Source organism: Cyprinus carpio, chromosome B20 (genome assembly GCF_018340385.1).
Source record: "Cyprinus carpio isolate SPL01 chromosome B20, ASM1834038v1, whole genome shotgun sequence".
Classification (NCBI taxonomy): Eukaryota; Metazoa; Chordata; class Actinopteri; order Cypriniformes; family Cyprinidae; genus Cyprinus; species Cyprinus carpio.
The window spans coordinates 27,710,494-27,738,176 of NC_056616.1; the positions used below are offsets into that span (position 1 = coordinate 27,710,494).

A 27,683-nucleotide genomic window follows, 5' to 3' on the forward strand; every position below is an offset into this window, starting at 1 on the left:
CCATTTTAATGTTTCCATACAATTTTAATCAAAAGCATCTTTAAATAATTGACTTGTTTACATTTTTTTCTGGTAAATAATTCTTTCTGGTAATATTTACTTAAAAGTAATGTTTTAATTATAATTTTATTGTCAGTAATAGTACAATAATTACATTAAGTAATATATTTCTGTCACAGTTTCTTCATGTTAAACCAAACTTTTATTTTGAAGGACCTCAAGACCTTTAGGTTTCTGTTTGTATTAGGGCTGTCAGCTGTCAGCCCCCAATCTTACATTTCATACAGTTTACTGTTGACAAATATAATGCAGGGCAACAACTCCATAAATTCAGTAATGCCCTAAAACGCAAGATATTGGGGGCAAAAATGCCCCGCATGAGTTTCTCATATTTATATTATGTGATAAGCTATATCACACCAGCAGCGAGAGCAATATAAGACGAGTGCTGTTTCTGTCCTGAATATCATGAGTTTAAATGTGATTTTATACAACAGCTCAGTAAATAAGAAGTTAATATTGTTATATTTTAAATACAATATTATGTTTTTGCTCAGTTTTCCAGAGAAACCTTAATTTTGCAGAGAATTACCTTTAAAGCCATAGCAAAATTGTTTTGCATCTCCGAGCAGCACAGTGTTGTTTAGTTCTGAATGAATCCGCGTTTTTGAACGAATCATGTGAATCAATGATTCAAAGACCTATCCATAAAGAGAACTGTTTACTTCATTGCTGAATGAATCAGCCGTTTGAATGAATGACCATAAAGACATTTACCGCCACCTGCTGGCAGATTTAGTTCCTTATTTAGAGTTTCATTTAATAATAATAATAAAAATTAAAATTATATCTATATATATATATCTATATATATCTATATATATATATATATATATAAAAATATATATATATATATATATATATATAAATATATATATATATATATATATATATATATATATATATATATATATATATATATATATATATATAATGATAATAATAAAAAACATTTCTTACTTCATTATTTAGCTACTCACTCTTACATTTACTCAAACCTGAATGGCTTACTTTCTTTTGGTGTAACATAAAAAGAAGGTATTTTGAAGGTTTTTGGTAACAAAGCTGTTTTGGTTACCAATGACTTTCAATGTATGAACAAAAAATACTTAGATGTTTCTCAAAACATCTTTTATGTTCCATAGTTTATGTTAGGCCGTTGTAGCCTAAATGTTTATGTGTAATACATTTTATGCTGAATCAAATAAAATATTTCTAAAGCTACAATTTATAATGTCTACTTGATACTTTCTCATTTCACACAAAAATAGCTTTAAATAATCTTTTGTGGCTATTTTCACAGTCAAATTAATTTTGCTATTAATTGAGATTAATTAATCAAAACATGTAATTAATTAGATAAAAAATTAAATTGACTGACAGCCTTAGTTTGTATATGATATGACTATAGTTTTTCTCACAAAACATGGTAAAATGCTCATGAAGTGACTCTCAGAGCAGTTCTGGAGATCAGGTTCATGTATTCATGTACTCATATATAGAGGCAGCTAAAAACTCCAAGAGCATGTGTGTAGTAAACAAAACCGTGTGTCTGTGCCATTCATTCACACAGAGACACGCAGAACATGCAGGATTCATATTTAAATAATCTTTTTGTGGCTTAATATTCACAGAGAGAAGTCCATATCGTGTTTTGATTTAAGTGTACTGACCTTTTAATTTATTCATCCAAAATTTGCCAAATTCCACCCTAAACAGTAATTTCCGTTTTTTTATGACTGGATTCCGTGATTCCATCCGGGTTTCCACATCACTGAATTCATAGGGCCCCAGATTTTTTTTTTCACTGGAGCTCAAAGGAATACCTTTATCAAGAATTGCTTTACAGTTCATGGTAACCAAGACTGACAAACTATAAAAATAAATAAATAAATAAATAAAACCAGAAATGGACAAATTTGCTATTTTTGCAGCTTTTAACTTTACAAAGATTCTTCAAAACGTTTGAAGAAAAAAAAAAAACAAAAAAAAAAAAAAAAACACAGGTTTACGCTGTTAGTAACTAATAACAGAACTTTCACTTATGAGTTCATTTTTCCTGACACTGTGAAGGATGTTGCAAATTTCACAAACTTGCTAACGTGCGAGTTAGTGTTTCTTGATCAGCAATTTTCTTTCTAGTTAGCAGGCGATGGCTGACCATGCAAAAGAGGATGTGTTGCCCAACTTTACACACATTAAATGTGTCAAATGCATGCCTGTCATATATAAAACACATACTTATATTTATCACAGAAATAGAGAAAAGCTAGCTTTTGCCAAAGCAGATAGAGTTTGCTCCATGACAACTCCCATTCACCTGCTATTCGCAGTGATTTGATGTATTTTCCCCTGAAGCGATCCAGGTGAAGAGTTGCAATAACAACATTCATATTACACCTCTGGGTTTATGTAATCGAGCTACACCCCAACTGTCAGAGCAACACATTCTGTTCTGTCCAGTTCATATGATCATGTGCAACAGAAGAAGATCATGATGCCTGTATTACCTGAACCAAACAACTCACTTTCTTCTTTATCAAATGACTGTTTCTCAAAGATTTCCATGCTTAGCCTAAAAAAGAGTGTTCTAACTCACGCCTAAAAGGAAAATCCCAGGTCCTGCCAAACAAAACTCCAACTCTGCTGAATAGAACAGAATAGAGTTTAAAGAAAGGTGCTCCTTTAGATGTGCAGTGGCTCAAATGTTCACCAAAGACACCAAAATCACTCAGACATATGGTTCTGACATTACACACACGCAAGGTTTTCAAAAATGTCAAAACAACCTGATGGGGAAACTGAAAGTTTCACGCCTTCTGACCTAAAGACCAAAAGGCTTGTGACTAGAATTAAAAAATAAATAAAGTAAAAATTGTTAAGGAATACGGAAACTTGTAATTAAACAAACTGTAGATATCTATTTATTAGACCTCACCATAGAGTCCAGACTAAAATGTTTCATATTTGCTGCAAAAAAGCTTTAAAATGGCAAAGTCCCAAATTCAATCCTCTAAAACGCTGTACGATGCCAAATGAATGATGTAATGGTGAGTTTGGGTATCCTTGGTGCCACATTCAGAGACATTAAATCAATAATGCTTCATTATTGATAAGGCCAGTGATCCATCTGCAGGAAGTTTAGGGTCCATTAACGTCTCATCTTACCTTCAGCCTCCCTTTACCGCAGTTCTCCTCTGAGACAAATACTGAAGCTGTACAGACCTTGACCCTCTCCAATAGAAGGTTAGACTTCACTAGTAACTCAGTCAGTCAATGGAAATGATCTCATAACTGCTTCAAGACAAAACAGAAGCTTATTATAGTCGGATATTAACACATGCATGTCCTTATTTCAAGAACAAATACTGCATTACAAGGTGTCTAAAAATACATATCATACACTCACACACACCAATAACCTTAGAAAAGAGCCTAAAAAGAAGATTAATTTCCATTTAAAACAGCAATAAACAAACTAGGTGGAATTGTTTTTTGTGTTAAAGAGGTTTGAATGACAAACAAGTAAAATGTGCTTGACTTAACCATCTTAATCCATGATTTTGACTTTGGGGACTGCAGCAGATCCTGTCCTGTATGATCCTATTATCACCGAATGCAGTACATTCATCCCTAAACTCCCAATGGAATGCAATTTGTCACCATGACAATAGACAACATCTCTTCACCATGGTGTTATTTATTGCTCCCAAGGGGTAAATTGTTCAAGCCTGAAAACATCTCTTACAGCATCCACTAAGCATTAAAACGCATGGGCTGAAGGCACCTTTAGTTATTTTTGCTGGGCGAATACACTATCGCTGAACAACAAATCACTGCGCAGCAATTAAACATGCACTATTAGGTTGTTAAATGTAAATGACCCCATTATCTTGCACTGTTTTACTATATGTTTAGAATTGGCTGTTTACTTAAAGCGAGAAAGGGATTGTGTTTTTTTTTATTATTATTTTTTTAACTAAACAAGACTAATTTAGAGCTCCCTTGCACACACACATACCATTTTCAAAAAATAAGATGCAAAAAGGGGCCATTCATAAATCATCATGGTTATGAGGTCAGAACCATGTGGAAATGAAAATGACCGCCCAGTTGTTTACAACCTATTCGGTATTCAGCAATCATAACATGATTTAACTATAGAAATCTTAAAGGTAAAGTAGCAAAAACTGTATATTTGATTCTAAGAGGAAGAATGAAAAATTGTCTTGTAAAATTAAACTTAAGGTTTTGGTACATAAAGTGTACAGTAAGTGGACTTTAGGGGGAAAATGCTAGTGTAGAATGGTGCTTTTTAATGTACTGTTCTGCTCAAATGTTTAAGAGTCTCTTGCAAAACAAGTGAGATGTTTATCATTTTAAAACAAGAGCAATGCTGAAAATAGCATTCTATTTAGTGTTTTTTTTTTTTTTTAGTGAAAGCCCATTTCCGCCACTAAATAAAGATAAATTAGTGAAAAATCTCCAAATTCTGACTTTTTTGTATCTCAGAATTGTGTGACAAACTTGCAATTAGTAGTTATAAAGTCAGAATTGTAAGATATAAACATGTAATTCTGAGTTTTTTCAATTGCAAAAAAAGTCAGAATTGTTATCAAGTCTAAATTGCGTGATATAAACATGCAATTCTGAGTTTTTTTCCTTGCAATTGCGATTTTACACAATTTTGACTTTATATCTCACAATTTTGACTTAACATGCAAATGTAAAAACTTGTAATTCTGAGAAAATATCAGTCTTTTACCCCCTTAGAATTGGACTTATAACAACTTTAAAGTTTATTTCCCACAATTCTGAGAAAAAGGTCAGAATTGTGAGTTTATATGCCGCAACTTTATATCTCGCAACTTTGACTTTATAACTAGCGATTGCAAGTTTATATCGCGAAAATTCTGAGGAAAAACAAACAAACCCACAATTCTGAGAAAAAAAGTCAGAATTTCGTGATGAAAAAATTATGAGTAAAAAAAAAATGTGTCAAAATTAAGAGATATAAAGTCACAACTACCTTTATTTTTTTATTCAGGGGCAGAAACGGGCTTCCATAAAAACATTTAAAAACAAAAATAACTTAAAAAAAAAAAAAAAATAACACAGGTATGTAACCTTGCATGTAAAAAACTGCAAGGGGTTTATAAAAATGAATGTAACTATATAATTTGAGTTACTGAGAAAACAAAACCAGACATAAAAATGTAACTGATATTTACTTAACGAAAACAAAAGGGCAAATAGAGACTCTTTTTAGAGTGACATCAGAATCTTTTCAGCCATTAAAACACATCACACTGCATTTAAATGGACAAATAAACAAAAAATACATATACTGCTAATACACATGACAAACGTCTCCTGCTGCATCAGATCCAGTCAGCATCTAGATCTTCATCGTCTATGACAGACGAGCTGAACAGTGAAAAACCTTTGAGGAGTCCTGCAGGGCCTCCTGAGCCCAACTCAAAACATCTCCTCTTCTTTGTAGCGTTCTCTCCGGCTTCTTCCTGTCTGTCGGAGGGCTCTGTCCTCATGTTGCCTGTCTGCATTGTGGTGACCTTCGCATCTATGGTTATATTTTTCCTCGTCTGTGTGCTTGTGTTCTCCTGGTCTTCAGAAAGTGGGTTTGCTGGCACTTTGTTTGTGCTGCTGTTTGTAGCTGGGACTGTTTTATCACCAGTGTTTTCTTCAGATGAGCCCGTAAAAGAGAATCTAGAGAGTGTGGCCAGAGTTGAACTGGCCACCTTCACCTTTGGGTGGTCTGTCCTTGGTGGGGATTGTGGGTGTTTATTAGTGTTGCCATTATTCTCACCTGGAGTGAGGCTGTTGAGTCTGGACAGCAGCTGTTGTTGAGGTTCAATGTCCTCAGATGTTTCTTCCTGAGCTGTGCTCACATCATTCAAGACCTTAGAGGAAATGTCTTTGGTTTTATTGTAAGTTCCTAGCCAGGGTTTCTCATTAGCTCTGCTGCCCTCTGCTGGATGATGTGAGCTTGACCGATTCCCACTTTCGGCCCGTGTTTCTGGCATCTGAGACGTGGTAGGTTTCGCCCCCTCATGCACTGCCACTTTGGCACTCTCTTTCGCAACCGACTGATCGGCATGAGTTATTCTCTCTCTGGGCTTGAATGTGAAGTTTGTGAGTTTGCTGCGTAAATCCTCTCCGCTCTCGGCTCTGATGTCAGGAGGACTAATGGTTGTGTTTTTTCTTTTTGAGGGTTTCTTCCCCGTTTTGGGTGTACTGTGGGAGAATATCTCCTCTAAATCGTCACCTGTCTCTCCTAAAACTCGTTCCTTGCTCAGCGGGAGGGATGCTTTCATCTCTTTCAACCGTTTTGCTCTGAGCTTTTTGGAGCCCTTTTCCACAACAGCCTCAACCACGGATGGATCCTCATCCTTCTCCCACACAGAACCCTTGCGGCGTATGGAATGGCTGTTGCTAGGCAACACCGCCGTGCCGCCCAGTGTGGTGGTGGCGTTCTGTGTGGAGGTAATGACGGGGGAGGTGTGAACGACGGAGCCGGCTCCAGTCGGGCTGGATAAGGAGTGGAACCAGTCCAAGCTGGGGTCTGAATCAGTGGTCACCTCACCATTACTGTGATTCTGACCAGTTGGACGCTCGCTGGTGTGGTCACTACATGGTCCGGTCCCTTTAGGGGAGTCCGGTCTTCTGCTATTTAGCCTAAAGAGGAGCACAAAAGATGTTCTTAGGAGGAATCTCAGATTTTTGCAGGGCTCAGGTGAATTTTAGGCAAGTTTTCTATGTGCTGTAAAATACGGAAGCCTTGTTTCCGCCAATGAATAAAAAAAAAAAAAAGGTAATTGCTTTTTATCTTACAATTCTGACTTTTTTTTTTTTTTTACAATTGCATGATACAAACTCGCAATTCTGGCTTTTTTCTCAGAATTGTGAGATAAAAACTTGAAATAGCAAGTTATAAAGTCAGAATTTCAAAATATTAACTCGCAGTTCTGAAAAAAAAAAAAAATTCACTAACACCTTTTTTTTATTCATTCAGTCCGCGGTAATGATTTCCATATTAAAACGTATATACAAATTTTTAATAATGACATTTTATATTTTACTATTAACAGAATTGAATCTATTAAAATCATGTTACAAAATTACATATTATATACATTTTATTTTGATAATGTTTGATTCATATTACTAATTAAATACAATTGTATAAAACTGTATTTTAAAACAAAAACTAATAATACTAACTGGTAAAATATATATATATATATATATATATATATATATATATATATATATTATATAGTATTATTACTATCAAATATTTTGTTATTATTTTTATTATTATATTTCAAAATGAATACAAATTAAATTAACTTAATTTGACTTTTATAACGTATTTATATTTACTACATATCAATCTAAATAAGTATAATTTATATTACTATATTAAATAATATTTTGTATTTAAACATACATATTTATCATGAATATTACATATTTAAACAATTCTCTTTGTATTTGATAATACTTTTTATTTATAGTACAAATCTAATAAAAAATTGTATTTTAAATTTATCATTCCAGTTTTACCTTGAAAGTCTTTGGAGTTCTTTCTGTAGGGTATCAGTACCCAGCCTCTCAAGCACAATCTCACACTGTGTTTTATACTGTTCACAGGGGTCGTCAGGAAAAGAGGTGTGTAGAGCATTCACATTTCCAAGTAGAGCGCCTCCCTGAGGCAAACAATAAAAATATGCTAATCCAGTCCTCAACAATTTTAATATAGCTTCTGGATGATGAAGTAGTAATTAACAAACCTGCATGGAGCACTCCATAACAGATACCACAACAACAGCGTCCTCTACTGTCACTGTCTCTCTGAACATCAGCCTGGCATGAGCTGAAACACACAGAGAGATGAGCATCAGTTCTTATGAGATGAGTGTCAGATATTATACTGCATGTGAGCATCTGACCCTCAGCGAGGCGCGGCTGAGACTCTCCAGCATGCGGATGGTCGTCCGGGCGGCGTTACGGCTGTCGCTCTGTCTCTGCAGCTGATAGTAGCGGCTCAGGATGGTATTTGCTTCCTGTGTTATACAAGGCTTAAGCGTTTTGATCAGACAGAAATAGGCCCTCATCTTCTCCATACTCCATAAACATGAAGACTCACTCGGCGCTCCGTGGGGGAAAAAAACACGACGGAAGAGAGTTCAGAGAAAGGGAGAGATGTTAAGATGAATATTTTATAAATATTCAACAAATGTCAAGGCTTCACCATTAACTTCTAGTCAGTATCAAAGAGTTTCTTTCAAAGTGGCATCACTTGGGAAAATAACGAAGACTGAACAAGCAACAAATCCCATGAGGTAAGCAGGAACCAGCAGTCAGGCTGGATGGGGCGGGGGGATTCTGATCCAATAATACATCAGATGACACCTCACAAACTACTTTTTTTGTATGTCATGTACAACAAAAACATGCACTATGAGCTAGGTATCGAGTTAAAAATGTGTAAAATATATTCATGGAACCAGGACATGATTCAAAGGAAGGGGGGAAAAAGGAAATAAGGCCCACTTCTAGAGCAAAGAAATTAATTAAGAATGATTATCATAGATATGTGAGTCAATGGTAACGTATTATATGAAAAAAAAAACTGTTTGAATTTTCTACAAAGAATATTATGTAAAATAGTATATAAATATTATATACATTTATTACTTTTTAATAAATAAAATAATTTCAAAATATTTTATCTAATTACATAAATAAGTATATAAAATGCTATGTAAATCCAAATATATATGGTTATAAGCCTAAAATGTCAAATGTGCATCCAAATATAGTTCTAACTAAATCTTTGGAAATATTTTTTATGTTTAGCATTATAACTTTTATATTCAGGATTTCCAAAATATATTCAAATTTTCATACATTTGTTTCTTCTTTCAACCTTCAAAATATAATATAATATAATATAAACCTACTTTGAAAACCTCTGGTATTACAAAACAAAAGAATCCTCTCTGGGACAAACCTTTATATAAATGTACAAATATATGTATACAAATAGTCAACATTTGAAGTGGATCAAAACCTATTATCAAAGTTGTCCTAAAACCAAAATGCATTCTTGTCTTAGGACAACTTCATACTTCAATGGCTAGATATAAATATCTATCCAATGTCCTCATTTGTAAGTGGCTTTGGATAAAAGCGTCTGCTAAACGACTAAATGTATTCAGATTTCACATAATATGCTACTTTGAAAACCCCTGATATTACAAAATAAAAGATTTTTCTCTGGGACAAACCTTTGTTCTGCAGGATAAATGAGGAAAATATTTTGTCCCATTCTGGGTTTTTAGTATCTAGCGAACCAGTACGAGATCAAAGCGGCTCGGCGAGGGGGCTGGCGAGGGCCACATTCACAGAAACTGACACATTAGGGTCATACTGCCCCTTTGGGTTTGTAGCTGCCAGGATGGTGGTCCTTGTGTCCAGTTTACACACCATTCTACAAAAGAGGAACATGGGACATTTAATGTGATGCTCAAAAACTTTGGTAAATTAAAAAAATGCAAGAAGACATTATTTCTCCCTGCACTCACCCGGCTTTGGCCACGCTGATGGTTTGTTGCTCCATGGCCTCGTGGATGCTGGTGCGGTCATGTTCTTTGATGCTGTTGAATTCATCGATGCAGCACAGACCTCCATCAGAGAGAACAAGGGCTCCTGCCTCCAGATGCCACTCTCCAGAGTCCTTAACAGCCGCCACTGTCAGACCTGACCAGTATTTCACAATGATACAAACAATGATGCAACAGCACTAAATGCTCATTGCACAGCAGAAGTGAATAGTGCTTAGTATGTGCCAGAAATAGTATGTGTATAGCAGCAATCTTCAATATGTGGAACCTGCATTAGTAGATCCGATTCCTGCAGTGAGCACAGAGTGTGGTGTAATCTTAGCCGCATACTTCAGAAACTGTGACTTCCCAGTGCCTGGATCGCCCACAAGCAACAGATGAGACTCTCCTAAACCGAGAGCATGCTTTGAGTCAGAGCTATTTACAAGAGCAGTACACTTTTTCAAGCACACCTCTGAAACTTTGTTTCACGATAAGTCTAAATGTCAGACTGCCCATTATGTGCAATGTGAACACATACCTCTCACCTTGGTTCCAGATGCATCTATTCTCTGTACCCCACCTGCCAAAACCATAGCAACAGCCAGCTTGACAACATACATGCCGAACACCTGAGGGCAGAGACTCATCAAGATCTCATTCCTGCCTTTAGAATGTCAAGAGAAAGAGAGACCGAAAAGAAAGAATAAGAAAGACAGATTTTATGATTCATAAACCCACACTAAATCCCATGAGCTGTTTTACTTTATGATTGGCTGCTAGGGTGTTCTAGGCCATACTAGGTGGTTCTCTATTTTTTCCACCACTTTTTCTAACATCAATGAGAAAATCATGCATTTGACTGTTCAGAAAACACCTTTGCTCAAAAAGCCACATGACTGAGGTATTATTCATGTTCACAGCCCAAACGATACAGGATGAGTTACATGCCAAAGTTTAATACTTGCAGTTAGGGATTTGTTCAAATCCCTAACCCAGTAACCCTATGAGCATATAGTAGCCTAACCAGTGACAGTGTGTCTCAGAAAAACCCCCTGGGAACAGATTACAACACTGTTTCATGCACCTAATCAACTGAACTTCCTCTAAGGGATTCTAATTGAGTTTGTTATAGCAATAAGAAAGAGAAAAATCTTTTAAATGCTGAGAAGACCATGGTATTAAAAATGCCATAATGTCAATTTGTACTACTAGACTGGTACTCCAGATTCAATATTTAAAAAAAGACCCCAACCAGCAAATGGGGTCATGTTTGTGACTGTCCCAGAAAATCTTCAAACTCTTCTGGATGTCTTCCAGCACCAGTGCTGTGGTGGACTGCTCATTGTTGACCTCGATGTAGTTTGCTTTCAGCACAATCTCTACATCACAGCGGCAATCCAGAAACATCGGCTTCCAGCGCTGACACACAACTCCATACACTGTGATGTCATCGCCTGTGAGAAAGGTATGAGGGGAAAAAGACACATGATTTTTCCCTAAGGAATGTTTTTATTATTATAGAAGTAACACATTATACAATGCAAAAACTGCTTATATTACATACTGTAAATATACATAATTTTATATAATACATATATAAAAATAAATAAATTCTACAACAAATCTGATTATTTACAATGTTATTGTTATTGCACTGAAGCACATGACTGAAAAGAAAGTTTATGTTGGAATTCATTCACGAGAAAATCTTAATAAAGCCAGTCTTGTACAACACAGTATTAAAGTCCCCAAGACATTTTTTTTGTCTTGGTAATCTTAAATTAAAATCTGAACATTTGCTTCCGCTCTGGAATGGTATTCCTTCACTGATGACGTCAGTTTGGCAGAATATCCTTAAAATCACACCCCTAAAAACAGTTCTTAGTTTGCTATGAATGAGAGACAGAGAGGAGGAGTTGCAAAAATAAAACCACCGCCCCCTCTATTTCAGTTTCAGCTGGAAATACATCACTACACTGTAATAAAGTCAGCAGCAACTTCCGTTCACACAGACTTTAACAGTGAGAAGGACTGGCCAGAGTTTATTGAGTCATACAGATAATCAGTCCTGCACTGTCAAATTATTTAAGCCAGTAAATTATGTATAAAATACAGACTGGACAGCATTTACCTGATTTGCAGCTGTCCACAAGATCGTCCTCCAAGATGATGAGCATAGATCGAGGAATACTGCCCACTGACAGTTTCTGTACCTGTTGGTGAAGGTGCACTGGTTTACATACTTCGACATACATTACATACATCTTTTTTCTTATTATTTTTGTAGATGCTTTTACATTACATTTACATATTATTTTACTTAAAATTTGCTTAGTTTTATTTTAATTATATTTTATAAAATATTATTAAATTATATGATTATATAACTAATAATTATAATAATATTTTATTTTAAAAGGGTCATCAGATGCCCATTTTCCACAAGTTGATATGATTCTTTAGGGTCTTAATGAAAGGTCTATAAAATACTTTGGTTAAAATTTCTCAATGGTAGTGTAAAAAACACCCTTTTTACTCTGTCAAAATCAGCTGTTTACAGCAAGCTGCTTTAGTCCATGTTGCTTTAAATGCTAATGAGCTCTGCTGACCCCGCCCCTCTCTTCCGTGCTTGCCGTGGGGTGAGAGTAGACTGTAAACTTCAGCCATGAGACTTGCTAACTTGCACATATTAGGAAAGGCAATTTGCAAAGATTCATAAAAAAACCTTTAAATACTTCTTCTGTAGACGAAGCTGGATCACGAATGATTTGTGCGAACATAAACGCATTTAGGCAGATCGGTGATCGGTGCATTCCATTCAAAAACGAAAGTAACGTTAATCCTCTCCGTCTTCAGCGGCTCAGATGTCGGGAGTAAATGACGACTGCTATGTTCATTTTTACATCCAACGACAAAACACCTCAATTGCTTAATCAGAGACATTCTTGTCTTCCCCTGCACCGAAGTCGACACAATGGAGGACAGCTCACAGCTCACTCAGGGGGGGACTAAGGTAAGACGGGCCTGTCAATCAACTATCGTGGGGAGGGCCTGTGTCTGTGTGATGTCAGACGAGGCATCTGAGATTGGCTCGATTTGAGAAAGGGGAAATTATTTAACGAGATCAAAAAAAAAAAAAAAAACCCAGAGTGGATCTTTTTCATTATAGGTGGGGTTGTGTACACACACTACCAACACACATTTCAGTTCAAACAACTTGTAAATGTGCACGTTGCATCGGATGACCTCTTTAAATAATTTAAATTTATATACTTTTTTTATTTAATATAATTTTTATTATTATGTTCTTTTTTTATTTTGTTTGAAACCCATGCCATAAAGTCTCAGCCATGGACATCACGCCCACAGAACGTTGGTTGAATGTCTGATGCACAAAACACACAAAAACACTATGGAAGTTTCAGAGTCGTCATCTGCCATACCCCATCTTGGAAGAAGAAAGCCGAACTGAACTATTTCTTTAGCACCAGATTGCTCCAGGGTGACTGTACATGAATAAACAACATCTCACCTGCTCTTGGATTTTGATCTCCTGGTAGTGGTCCTTGCAGGCGGGCCGGAGGGGTCGTCACTTCCTGACAGGCAGGTGAATTTGAAAGAATTACATCCTTCCTCATTGGGGCAGCTGGTGGGTGGAGTGAAGGTGTAAAACTGCTCAAAAGAGGCTTGCACGGAGAACACGTGCCTGCATTTATTGCACATGTAATCTCTCTCATACTCCAGCACTTTAGTCACACTGGTGCGGATGACCGTGCCCGTGACGGACAGGAAGTGACCCACGTCTCTAGCTTTAGGAATGTGATCTCTGGTCAGCTCGGGACACATAGGTAAACCTAAAAACATGTAGTAATGAAAGAAAGCCATATACTGAATTGGAATAGCATGGGGGTGAGCAAATGTTGACTTTTTTGTTGACTATTTCAAAATTAACCACAGGATGTCAGTGTTATTCCACCACAGCCTTCTAGGGCTCCTGTTTGAGAAATTTTGTCTCCTACTGCTAGATGGTGCTGCATGTTCATTCATTAAAAGTACAAAAGCAGAGTTACAGTCTCTTGCACTTTCTTGCATAATGAATCAACTCAGAGCGTGTTCAATATGTGAATATGACCTGGCCCCGCATGGTTGCATCATAGAAAAACATAAAAGAAAGAAGAGTCAAAAACGTCAAAGTTACTTAGGCAATAAAACTGCATTCACTTCTTCTTTCCCCTCTAACCACAGACACAGACTGCAGTGGCTACAGAGAAAATGGGTTTCAGTGAAGTGTGTTTATTCAGATGAGTCACGTCTGCAGGGCTACAGATGAAGAGCGTGTACTTACAGGTGACGGCAATCATCTCCTGCAGGACAGGAGAGAAAAGCACTTGGCTTCGCCACAATGCAATACAATCCATCCCACATACCTCAGGGATCAAATACAAGCCTACACGTCATCTAAAACAATCTTCACACTCTTGCTGTCTATGTCAGTCTGCTATTTTTAGATAAGCAGATTAGGGCTGGGCGAAACACTGAATAATCATGATCAGGATTTAGATTAAAATTACCTTTGTGAAAACTGCACAGGATTTTGACCATTGTGTTTCCCAAATATAATGCTTCATTACAAGGTTATGCTGTCTAAATTTCTGCAGCACAAACAGTATTCATAAGTTTGTACTTGAATAATCACTGAAAGATGTACACAGAAATTTTTCACTTTTCATGCATTTCAAATTTTCTCTATATACAAGTAAATAAGATGTTGGTAACACTTTACAATAAGGTCCTGGTTTTTAACATTAACTAATTATATTAGTTAAACATGAACTAGCAAAGAAAAATACAGTAACACTTTATTTTGAGGTGCCCTTGTAAGGTTTGCAAATGTGTGGAAAATTTCTGGTAAATTTCCGGAATTTTTCCGAAAGGTTTCCATGGGAACTTCATCTGGAGAATTTTGGAAATATTCTACATTTGAAACTTACCAGGAATTTATGGGAAATTTTGGGAATTAATTGGAAATTCTGCCTGTGATGAGGAGATTGTAAATAAAAAACTTAATATTCTATAATATTGTTCTTTACAGGTTTTTTATTCGATTGCACTGCTTTTCCATTGTTTTTTTTCTCTGTGTAAACATGGATGTGTTTGACTGTTGCGCTCGCGTCTCTTGCAGTGTCTCCTGCATGAAAACGCCATACTAAAAACACTGCACTCAAGTTAAAGAAAGTTCACTCCCATCTTCTTGCATGTTTTAAACTATTCCACTGGCCTCATCTTTGTCAAAACAAAAGCGCTGTGTGAATGATGCCTAGCACTAAATTTATGGTCCTCCACAGAGCATGCCACACATGATCGGTTAATAACGTGCAACAACATGCGGTTGGATCTTTCTTTTCTCTTTACTGTTATCACCGGCATACTGTCAAAGTGTCTAATTCTAACATTTGGTAATATTTCTATTCAAAATCGCAATTCCTCGATTTCTAAAAAAATAAAATCATGGCAAGACAATAAATTCTAATTAATCGATAAAATCAGGAAAATCATCCAGCCCTAAAACACCCGCACTCTTTTTGTTACTGTTGAGAGACTAGCAGACCCCTCAAGTCAGATTCCCAGTGAAATGCTCTCTGACAGCAAATGCAATGAGTTTGCTTCCTTCTTTTCTGAGAAGATCAATAATATCAGAAAGGCGATTGGCACATCCTCAAGTTATGCAGAGGCTAGACAGATTCGACCGTCATCTCTCAAAAAGAAGTTACTATGTCTGTTTTTGAAGCAATTGTGATAGTACTATCTTGGAAGAAATATTATAGCACCTTAAATTGTCAACCTGCTATCTTGACAAACTTCCCACGTCTTTTTTCAAAAGTGTGGTTAACTGTTTAGAAGCAAATCTCTTAGAAGTGGTGAAATGCCTCACTTCTTTCTGTGACTTTTCCAAAACTCCCTGAAAACTGCGTTGTGTTAAACCCCCTCTGAAAAGACCTTCTATCTTGATAACACCATATTGAGTATACTATACTATAGATCAATATCAAATCCTTTTACAGGCAAGATTATTTAAAAGGTAGTTTTAAATCAGCTGAACTACTACTCATTATTTAAATGGATATCTGGACAATTTTCAATCTGGTTTCCGACCGCATCACAGCACAGAGACAGCGCCAATTAAGATAATAAATGATATTCGCTTTAATTCTGATTCTGGCAAAATATCAGTGCTGGTATTACTAGAACTTAGTGCTGCGTTTGATACTGTCGATCATAACATACTTCTAGAAAACTGGGTCGGGCTTTCTGGGATGGCACTTAAATGGTTCAGGTCATACTTAGAAGGGAGAAGTTATTATGTGATTATAGGAGATAAGTATAAGTGGACGTCCATGACGTGTGAAGTCCCACAAAGCTCAATTCTTGCACCGCTCTTGTTTAGCCTGTATATGCTCCCACTTAGTCAAATAATGAGAAAGAACAAAATTGCACATCACAGTTATGCAGATGACACCCAGATTTACACAGCACGCTGGATCTAGGAGTGGAGTCTGCACTCGGGCTATTTATAACTCTCATTTGTCCACAAAGATATAAAACATCCAGGGAATAGGAAAGGACAGTCAGCTGATTATTGCTGACACATTCCCTACAGCAGTCAGAGTCATGGCTATTTACAGTATATGCTAGGCCTATATTTTTTGTATTCTTTATAGTTTTTAAAAAGTATTTTAAAATATTTATTTTCATATTTTTGGTTTTCTTTTTTGTTAATTTTTTAATTTATAAGATAATTCTATATATTATATTATACATACATATACATATATGTATGCATAATTTGGAAATACTTAATGAAAGATTCAAGCTTTATTGTACAAGATTAGCAAGTTTAGAAATTAATAAATAGGGAAAAAATATTCACTTAAATTCTAAATAACGAAAGTTTTACAAATAACTTTAATAATTAAATAAACATAAATTATATACTACATAATAATATTTATCAATTAATACATAATTTATTAACATTTTATATAAGGCAATAATTAAATATAACTGTAATAATTATGTTTTGAAACTACTTCAACAAGATTAGTCGAGAATAGAAATTACTTAACTTACAATATTTAAATATTTTTGAATAGCATTTATTTTCATATTTTCGGTTTTCAGTATTTCGGTATATATGATATATATTAGTATTCCGTTTTAAATTATTTTAATTTTAGATCTAGTTTTTATTTATGTCCATTTTAGTACTTTTGGCGTTTAGTAATGTTAGTTGTAACATTACTAATTTATTAGTAAAATATTAGTTGTCACATTTTATATTTACTAATAGTTTTTTCAGATAATATTTACTAATTGTTATAGTTACTACTAATAATAGTAGGATTACTAATAATACTTATGAATAGTTATAATTATTACTTTTAATAGTTTTAACTAATAGACATTTACATTTATGCATTTAGCAGACGCTTTTATCCAAAGCAACTTACAGTGCATTCAGGCTATACATTTTTCTTACCAGTATGTGTGTTCCCTGGGAATTGAACCCACGACTAATAGTTATAATTACTACTAATAATATTATGATTACTAATAATAGTAATAATATATTTACTAATAGTGCTTACTTATATTACTATTATTTTAAAATAGCATTTATTTTCAGTTTTCATTTAATTTTTTCCTTTAATTTTTAGTATTTTTTGTATGTGCTGTTATCATTTTTATTAATACTGTCATTATTTTTTTTTATATTTTAGTATTTCATTTTATGTTTTCTTTTAGTTCAGTTTTTATTTATTTCCATTTAGTAATTTATGTAACTTATTTCAGTTAGCTGCTAAGGCCTCGTCCGATTTCCTATTATATTTCAGCTTTATTTCAATGTACAACAAAGGTGTTTTATTTTTAGTTAATGACCCTGCCACCAAGCACAAGTCTGACTGTAAATTATTAGTCTGACCACTTTGAAATGTTTCCTCAACAAGTCTCATTCATTCACACCATATAGTTCTGCGTTTTTTTTTCTTCAAAAATTCTCCTTTTATGTTCAACAGAAAATATAACAGCATACAATTCGAAGCGACACAGAGAATTTTCATGAAATATTCCTTTAAAGCCTCATTCAGCTGTTCTTTCCTCTGACAGCCCATGTGTCTGTCTGACCTCTCACATGAGACGTTCTCTCTCTCCTCAGATCCGGATCGATACCCTTCCTGCAGAGCCCTTGCTCCTCTTGTTGTTACATCATGCAGTGTTTGCACTCACACCTGACCAGCTACTCAAAGCTACATCTGATCTCCCCCTCCAGCTCGCGCTCTCACAGCAGCGAACCAATGTCCCAACGCATAACGAGACCGTTGTAACAGAGAAAAACACATCAGCATATCCTGCAGGTTATATGACACTAGATCAGAGGAAGCGACCATGATAACAGATAACGGTTCACGGCAGGACAAACGAGCTGTCTGCCACGGTGTGCTGGGGTCTAATTGCTTGTAGGAGGAAACAGCCTCTGTGTTGCATTGACAAACTAATAGGCTGCGGGCCTTCAAGAGCAAATGAAACAGGCAGTCAGAGGCACTCTGCGGTTTTATGGCAGCACAGATCTACCAGTGACGCAAAGAGAACAGTCAGCCATACACAAGCCACTTGTGATCACGGGATGGTACATGTCAAATAGAGAAATAGAGGAACTGGAAATAGAGGTGTGTTTTACTGTTGTGCACAAACAGGCCTAAGAGTTTCATTTGCTAGATCTGCAATATTTATAGCACATACTCTAGTCTAGCATCCTGGAGTATACATACAGCATTACTCTCAGAACCTTGACAGACAAGTCGGTAACCACTTTTTGATCATAGACCTGATAATGAAATTTCCAATTTAAATTGTTTTAAATTTTGAATGCTTTGCTTATGAAAACATAAAATGTAAAAATTCAAATATTTATATTTTAAAATAATTTTCACTAATAGGTCAATGCCAAACACTATATAATGCTTAACTGGATCTGAATGATCTGTTTTTGAAATTTAAAGAGTTATAAATATGTATATACATGTATATTGACTATAATGATATTTTACATAAGGAAATAATCCTGTAATTATGATGTTTTTTCTAAAGTTTTAAATAAAAGGTTTTATAAAACTTTAGTTATTACATTATTATATAATTATTATTAAATATTATATATATATATATCTATATATATATATATTTTATATATATATATACACAAACTTTAGAACATTTAGTTTTTTAATAAATATTAAATAAATAAATGTAATAAAATAAATAAATATATATATATACACCACACACCTATATATACATCACACACCCACATACATGATAATTTATAAGCATTGTTATAGTTTTTTATATGAATATTCTTAATGAAAGATGTGATTCAGCAAGATTAATTTATTGAAAACAAATTAATAATACATTTACAAAAACTAAATATAAAATTGTTAATAGACCTGATAAATTTTATTTAAAGTGTACCACCACACATTGCACAATTTATAAATAAAAAATCACATAAAAAATAATTATATATAAAAAAGAAATAATAGGTTTGCAATATGACACAAAATTAACCCTTGTGTTTTCCATAAATTTAAGTATTAAGCATTTTTCATAATCAGCCAAACATGATGGTCATTTTAACTAACCGTAGTAAATGAAGTGATCTGTTTTAAGTTCTAACATTTAAAAAAATATTTATTTAACATTATTTATATTGAACGTTGGATATGTCCCGAACGAGACGTATACATGAATTTCAGCAAGACTTAACATGCTTCAACTGATATATGAACTGTATTGTTTTTTAAAACAAATAGGCCTACCGGATGCAAAAATCAAAATCGAAACATTTTGCAGTTACAGGTTCAAATAAAACTACTTAAATATTTACACTGATTACAACGGGTACTAATTATTATTATATAATTTCATTTAAAATATATCCCTTGCGTTTAAAACTAAATCAGTCTCATATCGGTCTCCTACACAAATCATTGTCCTCGAATGTATATTTTATAAATATAACAGTGTGAATGATATATTAAATTAAGTTAGTCAAGATTGTTAATTTATATTTCTTGTTACATTTTGAGTAAGGTCCCGCCATTTAGTGGAAAACTTACACTGACCTGATGCATTCATGTTGTCTCTAACGGTGCTTTTTTAAGACAGTGTTTGTGAGGAAACTGATACTCCCAAGATTGTGGATTGAAATTTCTGCACCTTGGGGTCCTACACAAATTTCCACCGCATAACACGGGGGCTGCCGCCGACGTGCCGATTTACAAACACGATTAAATTAAAAAATTGTGATTTAGTGTAAAGTGTTAAGGATTAATTTTCCCTTATTATTTCTACTGTATTTTTTCCTTTTAATGTTTGATTTGGAACATGTTGTATTTTTTCCCCCCCTTGTTTTTTCCCAAAAGTGATTTTTCAACGATTAGGGTTGTGATTTTCTGCACCACTAGCTAATAGAAAAAAATATTTCCCAAACAGGTTTTTCAAAGACGCCCCAAGTTTATGTTATTGGTTGTTCTGTCAGGCTGGTCTAGAAGTTGCACAAACACCATATCAACCATATCAAATCTTGGTTGTCGAGTCCTGATACAGGTGTCAGTGTAAAAGAGTGGACACTCTTATACATGCTTACCTGATATACGAACATGCAGATTGTGTTTGAGTTTGAAACTCTCCTGCGGTGAGGAAGAAGACTGAGATATGGTCTGGGCTACTCTGTGCAGGGCATTGTCAAATATAGGCAGCACCTGGCTGGGGAACGCATTGAAACACTCTCCAACCTCCATATTGTCCTCGAATAAGGTCATGGCATTCACTATAACGGATAGTGCATCTACTGCCCTCCTGGAAGATCTGTAGGATGTCATTCTTGTGGTTCTCCATCACATAAGTCTCAAACGCCAGTCCTATGAAGGACACCTGATCCTGACTGAGCATCATGTTCATCTGAAGACTGAACCGGACCACTTAAGACATGAAGTATTCTGCAAGAGAGCAGTGGATGATGGTCTGTACATAAATTGCAGTTCACCTTTTCAAACCCTTACGTACTCGTACACTTGTATCATAGTAAATGGAGATAGTTTTTTATGCATTTTAAATGCATTTATAATGGAAAATGTATTATTATTATTATTATTATTATTATTATTATTATTATTATTTTAAGTGCTTGATTCAGGGTTTCCACACCTTTTGAGAAATGTATGACCTTTCAGGTCATTTGTGATTAACTTACTAGACAAACCGGTTTTGTAAAAGTACAACTCTTGATTAACCTAACACTTTTTATCACATTTTTAAAAACCCATTTAATATATATATATGTATATATTATATCTTATATAGATATATATATATATATATATAGGATATAATGACTTGCCAACGCATTCAGCGACAGCTCACGTGGTCTTGATATAACACGCATTCAGCAAGCGTTCAAACAATTTCTTTTGCGCTCATTACTTTCTTGAGCAAATTTGCAAACAAACAATAGAAACCGACAAGTACAACAAAATGCCCTATTCATATTTCTTTCCCTACAGTTCTGTATTTGACATACCTGGATAGACGAGCACTAGTTATATAGACCACATCAACAACATTCACGTATGGGTGTTTCTTCCTGTCCGTGTTTTCAGATTTGGCGCTTTATTCCTAATCTTTCTGCACTGTAGGGGAGCACGTGTAAACAAACTTTGAATTCTAGCAAAACATAAACCATTCTAAGCCATTCATAATACTGAAAAAAACAGTTTTAGTGTCTTATGTTTTGTTTAATTTGTTATTTTTGTGTATATTCTAGCGCTGATAAATTATAGGGTATGCGATAAATACTAGCTCCCCCGTTTCTGCACTTGGTAGAAGCCAGTAAACGGAAAACGTGCCATGCGGAGATCGATGACGTTGACCGCCAGTATAAAAGTCCCGTTTTTTATATATTTATTTAGTTTATTTAGTTTTTTTTTTTTTTTTTTTAAGATTCAACCTTATTTTATTCCTGGCTAAATTTTTTACACATATATGTTAATTTTGTAAGCGTAAACCTCTCTTTTGCACTTTTCTTGAAGACTTAAAACTATGTATTTGATTTCTTACTCTTGTAATAAGGAAGCTTTAATAAGATGCATGAATAAGAGATGAATGTATACTTTTTTTAATGATTTTTGATTATCTTAAAGATAAGAAGTGTTTACTTAAATTCTAATAAACTTATATACATAACTTTTAATTATTTAAATAAATGAAATGGTACTGCAAAAATAATTAGATATTTAAATTATTACTGTACATTAAAACGTATGCAATAAAAATTTTAATTTAAAAATGCAATTTTTATTTTATTTTAATAACAGCCTTTGTTCTCTCATATGTTCCATTCTGCAGATCATAAACCATTTTTTTATACATTATATATATATAACAACACATAAACTCACCTTTAATCTTCAATAATCGATTTGTCATTATTAGGGTTATTGTTTTTATATAAAGAAAAAGTCAAATGACAATAAAAGTGTTTATTTTTCCTTGTTTCAGAGCAATATGTGTTGATGTATATGAAAATACAGGCATTTTAAATCAAATGTTCTTTGCTTTTGGTTCCTTGAATGGTAAAAGTTTACTCACATAGCAGACACACTTCATTAAATGTCACAATAATTATTTATTCTTACGCATACACCAGTAATATAAATATAAAATATGCATTTATTTTAAAATTAGTGAGACATCATTATATCTGTGTTGAGACATCCATACAAACAGTTTAATCCTACCAAAATTGATAATGCAGCTGTAACAAAGTCATTACGGTGGCATTCTAAAATTAGATACAGAGGAGACAATACTGTTGTTTTTTTTTTCTCTTTTAACAAATAGTAATTAGCAGCGTATGCACCACTCTATAGAAACTGCAGGAAATTAAATGTCAAACATACCTATCATCACTGTAAAAACAACAAATCCATTCACAGTGGGGAGAAAAAAAGAACAAATGAAAGGATGTGTCGTTAAATAATATATCACTTTTTTTTCTTTTGTGTTTGGTTTGGTCGACATGCTCTTTAATTGCAAAAGTCAGAAGGAGAAGTACTGAGCGAACCACTCTTGTCTCTGGGGGTCCGGAGAGGTGACGGGTGATTCTTCTCCTTCAGGAGGGCTGAGGAGATAACAAACAGAGAGAGACGGAGATAGAAGAAAAACAGAAAGAAATACAGTCAGAGACATGGAGGGAATTACAAACCTGAGTTAAACTACAGCTTCGCTTGGTACTGAAAACTTCAAAGCGTGGCAACCAGTTGATTCTTTTCTTGCGTGTGTGTGTGTGTGTGTGTGTGTATTTTAAGTGTTTTTTTATGAGATCTCAGGAACAGAATGTTATCAATAGTCCTTTACACTTGCAAAAAGGTACCATGTATCATGTAAATATTTATAAATATGGTACAAATTATCATAATATCAACATTCAAAAATGAAATTATTCATTATTTGCTAAAGAAACAAGTTTTTTCTCCTCACACTGTTCAAAAGTTCAGGTCAGTAAGATTGTTTTAATTAGTACTTTTGAATAGCAAGAAAGCATTAAACTGATAAAAAATGAAATCAAAGACATTTATAATTTTTTATGAGATTTCTATTTTGAATAACTGCTGTTCTTCTTAATTACATTGGAGTATATATTACAGAAAACAGGTACATTATCATAAAATTTCACAATCTTACTGTTTTTATTATATTTTGCAAAATAAATAAATCGATAGATAGATAAATAGATCAATTGTTTTGCGAAATCTTCATTCGAGTTTCTTTGATATCTTCCCAGGAAGCTGATAAACTAGAACTGAGTTTCTCTCAAGGTGAAGTGTGCTGTGTGCGTCTGTGATGTAGTTAACCTCCAGCTCTGTCCAAGGTCTTCTGGAGCAGAACCCGCTTTCAATCCTGATTAATTTAGCCCTCAGGTCAACGTTTATAGAAACACTTTTTATTTGTCCCTCACAACTCTGCTCTTTAGAAGACTGAGCACAAACGTGCCTCTACGCTACTGCAGAACATTTCATTGTTTATTCCAAGGAAGGAATTTCTATAAACTGCAAGGTTTTTTTTTTTTTTCAGGTAGCTCAGCTGTTTGGTTGAAATGCTTACTGACTGACTATCATCTTATCTGGGCTTCTACCACTGACTCAGAACGTTTGCAGTATGATGACGGCTGGCTGATGCCTGAATTTAACGTCTGAAAGTCAGAGAAAAAAAGGAAAGAGAGACTGATGGAGCTCTTCTATCTATCTATCTATCTATCTATCTATCTATCTATCTATCTATCTATCTATCTATCTATCTATCTATCTATCTATCTATCTATCTATCTATCTATCTATCTGTCTGTCTGTCTGTCTGTCTGACCCTTTCTATCTATCTATCTATCTATCTATCTATCTATCTATCTATCTATCTAGCTTTGATTTCTTTGAACTTCAGTTCATTTGAATCTCCTTTCATTCAAATTTCCTGTTCACATGACTCAAATTCAGGAACTTAATTGGAATAAAAAATATCAAAACCTGTAGCCCCTGACTTAAAAAAAAACACTTAAAGCCAGTTATTCAGATTTGATGTTTTGAGACAGTAATGTGTACAATACAAAAAAAAAAAAAACCTTTCAAAGGTTACTAATATCTAGCTATTTAAGTACTAATATGTACACTTAAACATTTAGGAATTAATATACACCCTTTAGGGGTAAATAAGGTTTACCTTTTGAAAGGGTACTTCTAGTGACAACTTTCATACCTTTTTTACTGAGAATGTATGCATCTGGTGTTATGTTATTGTGCCATCTAATGCAGATATTACAGACTTATAAATTTGTCAAGTATTACACTAATTGTGAAAGTAGTTTGAAAAGTTGAGTCAGCCACCAGACAAGGCTATGATCAGCACTGATATCTTCAGTCGATCCGTTCTTGTGTATTCAAACTTCTGAATCTTTGGTATTCTTGGTTGGAAATCTCATCTCTATTCTCTTATATCTCCAGTGAAATCAATGTGCTTTGGTCTCTGAAGCCTGAGCTGCAGCAACTCAATTTAACGCTCAATCGAGCATTTTCATCAGCCCATTCAGCACTAACGTAACTTCTACCTGCACTGAGACGTGGGATAATGAAAGTTCAGCACACCTGAAATAGAGCTCATTTGACTTATTTAAAGCGAATTAGCATCTATGCAAAAATATAGTGAATTATAGATTTTTTAATGCTTTCTGATGGTTTTTCACACAGCATTCTTGCTCTGTTTTTTAATCATTGGTTTATGTAAAAGTGTTAGACAGGTGTTTTTGACAGTTGTGACACATCTAGCAATTTTTTATCACTCCTTGAGCATCACATTTTTAAAGACCCAATTAAAATCACTCATTAAAACAGTAAATTTGTACAGTCCATTTTTAAAAATAATTTCTGAGAGCATATGACTGGACAAAAATCAATATTTTTTTCATTATTTTCTCGGACTGTATATTAATGTCATATCTGTTAACAATGAATTTACCATTCGCAAACTTTAATGTGTCTTGCTATGTCCGACAAGCTATGGCACTCTCATATCATGCTATCAGGCACTGAAAAATAAATCTCAGCTTTCACATTTTATGCTTTTTTTTAAAATAAATTTAAACAAATACAATTTTGCAGCTCTTTAATGTGTCTTGACAGATGGTTATAGCGCCTCAGTTCAAGCAATCATCTCTTCCTCTTTACTAGTTATAGCACGAAATAAATGAATGAACATCAGAAGGTATTGTTTCAACTGCAGAAAGACGTCAATACACACCATTTTTTAAGTTCAAGTCCACCAACTTTAATCTACTCTCCTGTCTGGTCTGTATGTCAGACAAAATGGCAGATTCAGTGTTATGATTGGTTAGATCGCCTGTCAATCAAACCTCCAATGAAAGATCAATTTTGTTAACATTTAGGAGTACATTAGCATATAAATGGCCTGTAAGCAAACTGTTTAAAAATACACTGACATTTATATTAAACAGGACTTGGGGTACGTTTAATAACCTAATTCTCATTCTAGAGAGCATCTGACCAGACATAAATGTGCAAAATCAATATTTTTTTTCTCCATTTTTCCAGACTTTACATTTGAAATGTGCATATCTACTAAAGGTGAAGTCTGTCAACTTTTAGGATTACATTAGCATATAAATGGCCTGAAAGCAAAGGCATATTGAATAAAAGCCACAAAACTCAAGTGTCAAATAACATGTAGCACTTATAAAAAAAATCATTAGTTTATGTAAATGTGCTTGATGAAATTCTTTGACCATTGTGATGCATCGAGCGGTTTAAAAAAACAAACTGAAATTGCCGTTGACATATTTTCTATTAAAACAGGACTTAAAAATAATATTTAAAATAATAATTTAATTCTCATTTTAGAGAGCATTTGACTGGACATAAATGTGTAAAAATCAATATTTTTCCCAGAATGTACATTTTAAATGTGCATATCTTCTAAAAGTGAATTTTGTCAACTTTTAGGAGTACATTAGCATATAAATGGCCTCAAAGCAAACACATATTGACTAAAAGCCACAAAACTCGAGTGTCAAATTACAAACAGCACTTTTAAATGTATTTTGAGACCCCAAAGCTCAAGTGCAAGAATACTGGGTGAAATCATAATTCTTTTAAAATGGCAACAGATTTCTGAATATGAGAATTGAATATGAACCCACTTGAATATTAATAAGTGACTCTAGTTCAGTTGCTAAGTGGACCAAGTTCACCCTGACATGAACTGAACCGGATAGACTGTGTGTGAAAACCACATGAGTGTCTCATGACAAAAGAGGACAACTCCACACAAGTCTATCTTGCTGCGTCACTTGCACCTCATTTACATTCAGACCAGCATGCAAGGAAACACACGTAATGGTGCTTCAGGTGAGTCAATACTTCCTGGTTCAAGAGCAGCCGCAACAGTGACAGCAAAACATGCATGATACAGCCACCGCTCAAAACATGCCGACTGCAAAAGCAGAGCCATAGGCAAAGGTTTATTGTTGAAAAAGAGTGAAAGTAGTGTATTTAAAGGGTATAAAACCTAAAACACTGTAATTTGCATGTTCACACAGATTCAAGACAGTACATTGTGGAAAATGAATATTTTTTTTTCAAATGTTAAATTAAATATTAATTCTCTCTGATGCAATGTTTTGTTCAAGAACAATAAAAGACATTATGTGACAGATGAGTCATATAACTTCCTTCACAAACAGAAACACAACACAGAGACAGACACCAACTCCCAGCATGCACTGTAACAGTGGGGACACATGCTCCCATTTGCATTCCAATGCCATTTCCAAAGCTCATGTATGGGACTTCAGAAAGTAACATTAAGCATACATGTACATCAGTGTTAGGAAAAAGCTAAAGTATCCCTTTTATTTGCCTGATGTGGATGCACTAGCTGTGTTCGGAATGGAATACTAGCTTCTTGCATACTGTGAAGTACACAGTATAATGCCTGCTACTGTTTGAAAACAGTATGAAACAGGATGCAATATGCAGTGAGAACGTTTCAGAAAGTACTATGCTACATTTTTAGCATGACTGCATTACACTGCATGTTTAATTAAACAAGCAGCATGCAGAAAGCATATTTTTTGATGTAAATACATAATTTGGTACAGTGTTGTTCTTGACTAAAATGAAATAAAACTAAAAGCAATATTTTTTTAATTAAAATAAGGCTTTAATAAAATTAAATATTACATTAGAAATAAGAAATAAAATGATAAGAATTTTTTAAAAATTAGAAACGTTACCTTTGTAACTAACTAGATATGAATAAATACTAGGAATGCACCGATATATTGGCCACCGATATTTGTGATATTTA

The 27,683-nt window shown here is 34.3% G+C and overlaps 1 protein-coding gene and 1 pseudogene across 1 annotated transcript in view; both read right to left on the reverse strand.

The window, feature by feature from the left end:
* Positions 1-5,089: 5,089 nt before the first annotated feature.
* On the reverse strand, positions 5,090-20,793 carry LOC122141067 (annotated as a pseudogene).
* Positions 20,794-22,276: 1,483 nt separating this feature from the next.
* LOC109052455 (protein FAM184A-like) overlaps positions 22,277-27,683 on the reverse strand; it is a 74,791-nt gene continuing 69,384 nt past the window's right edge. The window contains exon 20 of the mRNA XM_042746550.1: positions 22,277-22,932. Within this exon, the coding sequence (XP_042602484.1) occupies positions 22,851-22,932 (82 nt within the window). The 3' untranslated portion in view covers positions 22,277-22,850. The remainder of the gene's footprint in view (positions 22,933-27,683) is intronic.